Raw genomic sequence first — 10,973 nt, forward strand, 5'->3', positions numbered from 1 at the left:
AGCTGCAAATTAGCATCAACCGTCTTGGTTGCAAATAACTCCAGAGCCTTGTGTTGTTATTCAGCCACCGCCTCCTTGTAAATGGACCAATGTTGCTAGGAGTTGATACAACATTGTCTTCCAACTGATGTGCATCCCAAACCCCATATTATATCTTCCCTCTAGCTCAACACCATCATTTGGCTCATTCCAATTGAACTCAATCCTCACTTGTGCTACCACCTCGACATAATTAGGGGCTACAGTCAAACACCAAGTCAACCTCTTCCAGGTCCGGCTCTATGTTTCCCTTCAAAAAAGCATCATTGTCCACATGATGAACATGAACAATTCTTTCCATCCCTAGCATAATGTGAACAACACATACATACATGTGTTCAATAGTTAGTCATAGTCAAAACAAATTAAGCTAGGGTTCCTACCCATACAACCTACCTTAACACCTATCCTACTTCAACAAACACCATCGTTCCAAAAAAACTTAACTTCACTTGCCAAATCAAATTAGGGTTTCACATCTAGATCCAACCAAATTCATCAATTCATTGGATGAAAGAAGGGGCAGAGGAGATTACCTTAAAGAACGGGTTGGGAACGAACTCCACGGATAGATCCAACGAAATCCACCAAGATTTGAGCGAGATTTGGATGGGGGAGAGAGGTGGGGTGCTTGATCGGAGGAGGAGGAAGAAGAGCTGAGCAGGAAATGAGGTCTGGTTGGGCTAGGGTGGCTCGGGCCTCCACACATAAGAGGATGTGTGTGGCGCCCGTGGGAGCGGCGTCACACACCATACCACGTCAGCTGGTTAAGGGCGCGCAACGTCGACCGTGCCACGTACACCAAGATATGTGGCGCCGTTCGCAAGAGGTGTGGCGCCGCTCGGAAGGGCGCCACATAAAAAGATTAGAGGAGTGAAATAGTTCAACCAGAGAGTCATTCCGTGCTTTTCTTCACCAAAAGAATTTTTTTTTTGTCAAAATCGCGTACCAAAACCCCTTAAAAACCCAAAAAATGAGCCCATATAAACCCAAAACAAGGAGAAAAATCTACCCACGACTAGAGCAAACAAAAGAGGAAAGGAGCGAAGAGAGCAAACCCTCTTCCTCCTGCCCTGCCCTTGTAGGAGTATATTAACCTCCGCGGCCGCCTCCGCCCCTCTCTTTCCCCGTCTCCGCCCCCTCCACTCAGATTCCTCCATGGACGACCTCGAGAAGGCCATCCTCCTCGCCTCCGACTCCCCCGCCGCCGCCGGGGCCTCCCCGGCCATCCGCGAGGAGGCGCTCGCCTTCTGCGCCCGCGCCCGGGACGAGTCCCCGCCCTCCTCGCTCCTCCGCCTCTGCCTCTCCGGCCTCGCCTCCTCCCCCCACGCGCACGTCCACTTCTGGTGCCTCCAGTCCCTCCACGACGCGCTCCTGCGCCGCCGCATCGCCCTCCCCGACGACCTCGCCCTGCTCCGCTCCTCCCTCCTCTCCCTCGCCTCCTCCTCCAACGCCGCCTCCCCGACCTTCCTCCGCAACAAGCTCGCGCAGCTCATCTCCCTCCTCGTCCGCCTAGACTACCCGCATGTCTACCCCTCCTACTTCCTCGACCTCCTCCCGCCGTCCCCGCCGCACTCGGGCCCTACCGACATGTTCGCCCGCGTCCTCATCTCCATCGACGACGACCTGCTCTCCCAGGACTACCCCCGCAGCGCCGACGAGACCGCCGACGCCGGCAGGGTCAAGGACGCCATGCGGGCGCAGTGCGTGCCCCAGATCGCCCGCCACTGGCACGACGCCGCCGGCTCTCTCCGTGCTCTAGACCCTCCCACCGCCGCCGTAGCCCTTGATGCGGCGCGCAGGTGCATCTCCTGGATCGATGTCGCGCTGGTCGCCAACGATGTGTTCGTTCCTCTTCTGTTTGACATTGCGCTGTCCCCTGGAACTGCTGCTCCACTTGCTGCCGCCGCCGCGGGATGTCTTTCTGCTGTGGCTGCGAAGAGGATGGATGCAAGGGCAAAGGTGGCCTTGCTGAGGTCACTCTTGTCTGCACAGCAGGGGCTCGGTAGCCCAGACAGCGGGCTAAAGATGGCGACTCTGGTGACGACCTACGCTGCCGAGGCTCTCGAATGTTATCGCAAGCTTGGCCCTGGCGATGCCGATGGAGCCGCCGCATTGGAGATGCTCGAACAGGTGCTACCGGCTGTTTTTTCAGCGGCGGAGAGCGCCTATGACGACGATGTTGATTCGGGTTCCGTGCTCGATTTCTTAGCTGGGTATGTGAGTACCATGAAGGCTCCATCGGAGAAGCAGCTGGGGCACCTGGGACGGATCTTAGAGGTGGTGCGGCAGCAAATGTTATATGATCCAGTGTATAGGGGTCATCTTGATGTGCTTGACAAGATTGGGAAGGAGGAGGAGGACTTGATGGCGGAGCAGCGCAAGGATCTAGTGGCATTGTTCAGGAACATTTGTAAAGTGGCGCCAGCGGCCACGCAGCAGTTCATAAAGGGGTTGCTTGTGACAGCGCTCTCATCTGCAGAAGCTACCGTCGAGGATATCGAGGTCACTCTTACCCTGTTCTACCGTCTTGGGGAAATAGTGGGGGAGGAAGAGATCCGTACTGGGACTGGGCTGCTCGGGGAGCTTGTGCCCATGCTCCTTTCTGCGAGGTTCCCGTGCCACACACACCGTCTAGTTGCGTCGGTGTATCTCGAGACAGTTACCCGTTACATCAAGTTCATGCAAGAGAATGTACAGTACGTTCCACACCTTCTTGCCGCTTTCTTGGATGAGCGTGGTATACACCATCAGAATTCCATTGTGAGCCGCCGAGCAGGATACTTGTTCATGAAAGCTGTTAAGTTGTTGAAGGCAAAGCTAGTGCCTTACTTGGATACCATCTTGCAGGTCTTTCCTTATCCTTTTTTATAGATCTTCCCAGCATCTAGTCTGGTTTATTATTCTAGATCTGAGTCTGTTTATGTTTTGTGAGTTAATAATAGACCTTGGAAGATGTCCTAGGACAATTCACTGCTATGGACTGGGCAAATAAAGAGGCAAAGTTCTCCAGCTCAGAGGATGGCAGCCAAATTTTCGAGGTGCATTGTCCGTTTGTCTCTATAACCCAACTTAGTTTGCACTCAGCTGTTCATGTTGTTCTGTAGCTGGGAATACTGAACTTGGACCAATGCCATGTTTTCCTATTTCAGGCTGTTGGGTTGTTGATCGGTATTGAAGAGCTGTCACCAGAGAAGCAGGTTCAGTGCTTGACAGCTTTGCTGAATCCTCTCTGTCATCAGGTGACTGTTTCCCTTCTACGCAATATGATAGTTTAATTCTCTAGGAAAGGAAAAACTCACTGTTGTAACTAAAATCAATTCCAGATTGAGTCGCTTGTAGTGGGTGCCAAAACACAAGGACTTGAAGAATCGTCACCAAGAGCGATGAGTCTTCAACAGATTGTTGTTGCATTGAATATGCTCACCAAGGTATGCTTTGTACACCTAATAAGAAATGAGAAATGGCATATTATGTATTATTATGGGGGATAATTTGTTGGTCCATGTATGGTAATTTCTTTCATGTTTTATTTTCTGATATAGTCCTGATTTACTCAGTGTGCAAATTCTTAGTTCTGTACATGGCAAGTCATTTGTACCACATCCTTACTGGATTCTGTTGTTGTCTGTTCCAGGGCTTTAATGAACGTCTCGTGATGGTAAGTAGGCCAACAATCGGGGTCATGTTCAAAAAGGTAAACTCTGTCATTCTGTACTTGCATATTTTTCACTTAAGCACTTGTTTGGTGATGTTTGCATGTCGCTAAGTAGCATATGCAAATGGTAAATAGAGAAGACATTTGCTAAATCCTTGATCAGTCAAACCCTTGATATTTTGCTTACCATTTTGTTTTCAGACCCTTGATGTTGTTTTACAAATCCTTGTTTCATTTCCTAACGTGAAGCCCCTACGATCAAAGGTAAATCTGAACCTGTTTGTTTAAGATCTTCCTTAGTTCTCTTTGGATGATTAACCACTTTGAACTTGTGCAAATGCAGGTCATATCCTTTCTGCACCGCATGATTGAGATATTAGGAATCTCGGTGCTTCCATGTATTCCAGTCGCACTAAGACAATTGCTGGTTGATAACGAGGTATTTCATTTTAATTACTCCGTAGATTAATTTAAAATGAACTCTTCCTGGTTTTTTTGTTTTGCTTTCTTTGCTGATGTCTGGTACCTGTAGCACTTAGATTTCTTTTCTCAGTAACAGTTCAGCCTTCAGAAGTATTTATGTGAGGAAAGGCGTAGGGGAATGATCCTAGTGGTATATAAAATGTAATGAAAAACATAAAGTTGTTTATTGATGTTCCAAATGCCAAACAGCAACGTAGAACCCAACATGATTAGGATGATGACATCGCACAGTTCTATTCTCAGTTACTCTCATCTCTTGGGTATACTTGCACGTATTTCTCATATCTGTTGAACTTCATATTATTATTTCAAGAAATATTCTGTCATCAGTGCACTCTTTTATTAAAAAAAACGCAGATAAATATATTTTGCTCCACTGGGCTGCTCACATCATTATTTGTTTTCATACAGGCAAAAGATATGGTGGAATTCCTTGTGCTGATAAACCAGATAATATGCAAGTTTAATTCTTCAGCAAGTGGAATACTGGAGGATGTCTTTCCCACTATTGCAAGTCGTTTATCTGTGATACTGTCACAAGATGCCTTTTCAACTGGTCCTGCAGGAAATACTGAGGTAAAGTTAATCACATCTAGAAACGTAGCTTTTCTTTTTCTTCACTTCTTGCAGATTCTTGTTCTTGTTTTCGTCTCCGATCCTAAAATGCCAAGTACTAGTGTCTTCTGAATGTATCAGATATAGGGATGCGCCACATGGCCCTCTTTGTCACTCATGGTGTTGTACCACCTTTCTACTTTGTTTCTTTCTGATGGTGTAACTCCAGCTAACATCTGACAAAACTACCGACCAACATAGAAACTTGTATTTCTTTCCAGAACTAGCATTTTAACCATTGTACTCGGTGATACAAACTTGCAGTGGTATTACCTTCAGTGGCCATTCCAACTTGACTAAATTATTCATCCAGCACCCGAAACTGCATTTGGGGCTTGCTGTTTTTGATTTTTGTTACTCCCTGAATATAGGCCTGTGATGCAAATATAAATAGCAATTATGTTGTATTATACATCACCTCTACTTGTGTTGCTAGCTTTTGTCCCTGGCTGGTTTGTTACCCCTACCTAGGCCTGGGCATTCGGTTCCCCCGAACCGATTGGTTCGGTTCCTCGGGATTAAAAGAATGTCTGTTTCTAGAATTCGCTGACTGGTCGATTTCGTTGAAAAACAATAGCCGACACTTTGGTCCCCCACAACTTTGGTTCGGTCCTCAGTCAGGAAATGCAACTTTCGTGGAATAGCACCGATTTGTAGGTAACGCAGCCATCACAATATAATTACTTCAAAAATTGTCAGCGCTGCTCATAGGAAGCCCCATTGTCATGCACAGGTTGAACCGTCCTTGAGCCCTTGCATTGCCCTGCCAAGATTACTGGTCGCAAGCAGAACATACTGCAGAGCATGGTAGAGGAAAAAGGAGGGGCAAGGTAGAGCCTTAAAGAGGAACGAGATGTGCTGTAGGTCGCCGGGAAGTGGCCGTCGTCTGTCGCCGGAAAGGGGCTGCCGTTGGTAGCCACGGTGGAGAGCAGGAGGCGGTGCACAGGGAGGCAGCCAGGGTTAGGTAGGCGACCAATTGATGGGAAATTGGGGATCGAGTGGGGACTTGGGCTGGGGCTGCATTGAGAATCGAGACATGAGAGAGACAGGAAGTCACTTCACGTAATGGGCTGGGCTGTTATTTGGGCTGCTCCAGCAATTATCTAGGTTCTTTGGCCAATTTGGTCAACTGCAGCCCATGACTGAAGTAGCCGAACTAAATTCGGTTTTTATAATCTGGGAACCGTGAAAGCAACCGAAATAATCGGTTTTGGCCATATCGGTCTTGGTTCTGGTTAGTTGAGGGTCGGTTTTTGGTCCTTGGTTTATTTGCCCACCCCTACCCCTACCTACAAATTCTACCTAGTTTGCTTATTCTGCCATGCGTCTTTTCTTTTTTCTTAAATGGCAAAACTTTTTGGATGCTGGATGAATTGCATGGTTCCTTATAAGCTGTAATAATTTCTTATAATGTTGCAGGAAATGCGAGAACTGCAAGAGCTGCAGAGGACATTATACACATTCTTGCATGGGATGGTTACACATGATCTGTCTATGATTCTCCTTGCCCCTACCTGTACACAGTATTTGGAGACTATAATGCAATTGCTTTTGTATACATCATGCAGTCATAAAGATATCCTACTTCGGAAGGTGAGGATCCCAGTTATCTTGATGAACATATTTCTTCCTATTATGTTTTTTTCCTCTTTGAGAGGAAATTATGCTCTCAACTTCCAAGGTTCGCTTATACTTTGATTATGGTTTTGTTTAGGCGTGTGTGCAGATTTTTATCAGACTCATAAAAGACTGGTGCACTACGTCCAAAGCTGATGATAAGGTATTTCTATGTTCACTTCTAGATCTGATGCCTTTCAGTGTCTCTTCAGTACCTTGACTCATAAGTCTCATATGTTCTTGTTATGTTATTTTCTTGTTTCAACAGCTTCCTGGCTTCCGAGTGTTCATGATTGAGAAGTTTGCTACTGGTTGCTGTTTATACAGTGTCCTTGATAAATCATTTAATTTGCGTGATGCAAATACGGTAATAATCTTGCAATTCTTGCATGTGCTGTGTTGAAAGTAAACCTTTGCATCAATTTTTTGGTTGTTTGTCTTTGGTTCTATTTGAACCTCAATAACCTTATTAATGCCCATGTTGGCTGGAGTTATAGGCATCACATTTTGTGAAATACTGCAACTTTCAGTGCCGATAGTTTCTTATTAGTATATGGCATTGCTAGTTAAGTTAAATTTCTGACAGTTGCCTAACATCAGGCTTACAAGAGACTATATAAATTTTAGATGACCTTACTTTTCCATCGTATTGAGTCTGCAGTCATGTAGGACATATCAGCTTTCTTAAGTATGCTCAGATTTTTAACTCGTCGAAATAAAGATTTAGTTTTGCCAGAGTAACAAAAATTCTAAAACTTGCACTTCTTTGTAATAAATCAAGCTGCCCGTTTAAGTTGTAGATCCTCAGAGTACTAGCGGTGTTTGGATGGATGATCCCCCTGAATTCTTAATTTCCCACCTTCTGAACGATGCGACTCTCTTTGATTAATAAAAGTTTGCTTGCTAAAAAAAATAGTGGTGTGAAACCTCTATTTTCGTGATGTTCTAATGTAGAGTGAGTTATATTAAATTATTGTTAGCCACATGACTTCTTTCTATATATATCCAATTTTCTAACCGGACCATCCTTAGAGATTACCTCACCAGATTGGGTTGTTTCCCTTGTGGGGACTGGTGGTGGCGGATGTAGAGGGGTGTGTGGAAGAATTATCCCCAGCGATAAGTTCCAGATTATCTTAAGGCGTGGCATGTACTTCATAGGATAAATTTATGTTATTTCAGTTCTCAGCTGCACACTATATTAAGTTGGGCTTTGGCATAAAAGAGAGTACATATTTCTCTGCACAGAATTTGAAGCTAATCTGTTAACTTTGCTACTATGCAAGGGATTGCAAAATTCTTAGCTATTCAGTTTCCTATGACTGATAGAGTTGCACCAAACAATATGATGATTTGGCATCCTAGGCAAGTACTTTTATTGCTTCCTGATGATGGGGTTGATAATAAGAGTGCTAGTGTACCCAAACTGAGCATGCACTCATGCAGTTTAAACGGTTATATCGGTTTATCTGGAATCATTGATAATTATTAGGGTGCTTGGTATCCAAACTGAGCATGCTGGTATGCAGTTCAAACAATTATATCGTTTAATCTGGTATCAACTGTAACATGGACTCCATAGAGCACCAGTATGTATGATTGTTTGTTTCAGAACTTTGTGCAATCATTTAACATCATTACTGTAGTAAAAATCTGCACGCTGTTGTATGCTGGTATACCGATATTTTTTTTGATGTTCAAAAGCTTCATCTGATCGTTTTTTTCCCTGTAGCTTGTTCTCTTTGGTGAAATTGTGATGGCTCAAAAGATTATGTATGAAAGATTCGGGGAGGACTTCGTTGTAAATTTTGTAGCAAAAGGTCTTCCAGAAGCTCACTGCCCACCAGACCTAGCTGAACAGTACTACCAAAAGTTACAGGCATGCTCATTATCTTGACCTTTTTTTGTTTCTTGTTTGTAATCTATATGTATATCTATGAACATATGATGGCTCCCAGGACACCCCCTCTGCTCTGGAACGTGAATTCTCTTGTTTATTTAGAGAAAAATAGTAGAATTTACAGCTCTACACCACTTATCTTGTTCAAGCCAGATTCTAACTCTGCAGATTAATTAGACGCATATCAACTTTACACATAGTATTACATTAGTACAACAAATACAATTTATGCTTCAGTCACAGGCTTTAGAGTGCATAGCAAATATGACTTATTCTACTAGTACATTAGTTCACAGATATATTTCAAGTTGTAAACATATGAGTTTGTAGTACATAGCTTGATAGCACCAAATACTACTTATTCTAGTACATTAGTTCAATATATTTCAAGTTGTAAACATATGAGTTTGCAGTACATAGCTTGATAGCCGCAAAGTTAAGTGGGTCATTTCGCGAGCTATTGTCAGCTTGGTGGATGTGCCATCAGGATGACGTTCAAGTTTGCAGACTGTTATTAGTATCACCTAGCAACTCAAAATTAAACGAACCGTGAGATGTATTGACATGTTGTGCATTTAGCTCTTGACTTGTGACTTCACGGTAATGACGATTGAAAAATCCTTGGATCTCAGGGCTGCTTCATGGCTTGGGGATGATTGCTGGCCTGTGGGATCCATAACTGGTGTGGTTGGAGACGATAGTGGGGGCTAGGGTCGACTCTTTGGTTATTAGAGGAACTAGAGTTTATTGATTGATTGATTGTTGGGAATTGGGATCCCTAGGGCTGGGGACCAAGTTCAGTGTCTATAGGGTTAGGCTTGGTTCCCTGATGTGTCAGTTTATATCCAATTAGGGTTGGTTCCACACAGCTCTAGTTGGGCTCAGTCTAGTCATCTTTTGTTTGACCTGTTGCTTTGGGAATGCTGTCTTATCTCAGATTTCATAATAACATTGGCAAGTCAATGATGTCATCTTTTTTTTGGTCCTTTTACTCTGGGAAGGGGGTTTCTTTGTTAGGTGGAATAGTAACAAATTAAACCTTCACTTTATAATAGACTATTTCTTGTTGTAATAATAGTTCTCTTTTTTAACAGGGAAATGATACAAAAGCATTCAGGTCATTCTATCAATCACTTATCGAGAAAATAAGACAGCAGCAGAATGGGAGTCTTGTATTCAGATAGCATCATTTGATTCATTTGCTATCTGTTTGCTGCCAGTAGAAGACTCCTCAGCTGTATGATTTGAGTATAGGTAGTTATTTCTGACATATCTACGTTGTTTTTCCCATCTTTTTTTGCCACTATTCTTTCATTCCTACTCTTGGCTAAATTCATTAAATATTACAGGTTAGTTGTATCAACAATGTATATAAAGCTCCATTTCTGAGGTTGGAAGGTATTTTTCTTGGCTTTCACATGTACCTTCTTTTTATATTCTTAGAAAACTCAAAACTGTGTATCGTTTTGGTCAATACTTCTGTTCCCATAGTCTTACACTGGTTTAACTTATAGAGGTTTCTAAGAGCAGAAATCCCAAATGCATTTATCATGAACCCCGTAGAAGTGTACTCCATAGCAGTGTGATGCATCTTATTAAGTTTTTCGTCATAGTCTCTGTTTCATGTTTTTGATTAGATGGATTGCAATTGCGGACATCTTCAACAAAATGAATTATCAGCACATAGTCCCATCAATCCACATTTTAGTTTGGGCTGGCTGCATATAATTGAATTTGTCTTTGTGTGCTTGCAGATGTATACTGCGGGAGCATTTTTTACAGAATATGTCTGCTGTTCACCGTGTGTCACTGAGTTGCATTGAAATGTGACCCCAGAGTTCTGATGAGAAAATACAGGGTTCCATTTATTCGTTTCGAGGTTTCTCCACAAAGTGGCAATTTGTTCTGCTACCAGGGCTTCAACTTTTGTAAGGCGATCGCAGTGAGCTAACAGTTCGGGTAGAGAGTGTGCATGTAGGCTGTGTTTTTCCTGACAGAAATTGTCGCACCGCCTGTTGTCGTGTACCAAATTTTGCCAATCTGCTGTGGTTTCCACCCCATTTAGTCAGCTGGGGTGTTGTACAGATTCTACAATATAACTGCGCCATAATGTCTATGGTCACCTCTTTCGTCCATCTGATGATCCCCTCTTTCATCCAGTGATAGGAAAAGCATGGCATGCTGTTCATGCTGATTACACAAGGTTTGAGCTCTTGACATTTTCTCATCTCCAAGCTTGCGAATATGAAGTTTCCCTTCACTGTTTGTCCACATTTTTCGTGTGTTTTTTGAAACAAAGAACTGCATGATTGGTGAGAATGATGTGACTTCCGTCCCTGTATTTGTCAAGTTTTACATCATTGTTAGGCAGTGTACATATGTGTATGGGAAGACAGAAAATAGGTTGGTGTTGTGACTGTTGTCTGAGTCTCTCTCTATTTTTTTTTTTGGTCCCTGGTATTGCCAGGAACAGAAATGCGTGCTAGAGACGGCTGTACATGTACATGCATTTATCGTGTGCCGTTGTACTTCGCGATGTACTACTACTAGCTTCAGGCTTCCAGTTACGTCAGGCTTCGTTCGCTTAATCCATAGGCCGCAGGGATTGATCTGGATTGTGCCTCAATCCAGGTTTTTTTTTTTAGCTCGGGGAGATGCTTT

The 10,973-nt window shown here is 43.7% G+C and overlaps 1 protein-coding gene and 1 long non-coding RNA gene across 2 annotated transcripts; both read left to right on the forward strand.

Moving 5' to 3' along the window:
• The first annotated feature begins 1,197 nt into the window (after nt 1–1,197).
• Nucleotides 1,198–9,496, forward strand: LOC124678295 (exportin-T-like). The gene is made up of 13 exons (XM_047214207.1): nt 1,198–2,889; nt 2,985–3,080; nt 3,192–3,281; nt 3,366–3,470; nt 3,677–3,736; nt 3,899–3,961; nt 4,041–4,136; nt 4,592–4,756; nt 6,215–6,388; nt 6,510–6,575; nt 6,681–6,779; nt 8,145–8,291; nt 9,407–9,496. The coding sequence occupies exons 1-13, from the start codon at nt 1,198–1,200 to the stop codon at nt 9,494–9,496; spliced, it is 2,943 nt and encodes a 980-aa protein (XP_047070163.1).
• A 15-nt stretch (nt 9,497–9,511) lies between these two features.
• LOC124678296 lies at nt 9,512–10,460 on the forward strand. Its single transcript, XR_006994408.1, has 3 exons — nt 9,512–9,566; nt 9,662–9,710; nt 10,067–10,460. It is a non-coding gene; the product is annotated as an uncharacterized LOC124678296 (long non-coding RNA).
• The last annotated feature ends 513 nt before the right edge of the window (nt 10,461–10,973 follow it).

Source organism: Lolium rigidum, chromosome 7 (assembly GCF_022539505.1).
Source record: "Lolium rigidum isolate FL_2022 chromosome 7, APGP_CSIRO_Lrig_0.1, whole genome shotgun sequence".
In the NCBI taxonomy this organism is placed as follows: Eukaryota; Viridiplantae; Streptophyta; class Magnoliopsida; order Poales; family Poaceae; genus Lolium; species Lolium rigidum.

Bases quoted from the DNA above. Each gene is read 5' to 3' on its own strand.
- LOC124678295 (XM_047214207.1), top strand. From the start codon at position 1,198: ATGGACGACCTCGAGAAGGCCATCCTCCTCGCCTCCGACTCCCCCGCC. The intron at 2,890-2,984 runs GTCTTTCCTTAT...AGTTAATAATAG, and splicing joins ACTTGGATACCATCTTGCAG to ACCTTGGAAGATGTCCTAGG. The intron at 3,962-4,040 runs GTAAATCTGAAC...GTGCAAATGCAG, and splicing joins TGAAGCCCCTACGATCAAAG to GTCATATCCTTTCTGCACCG.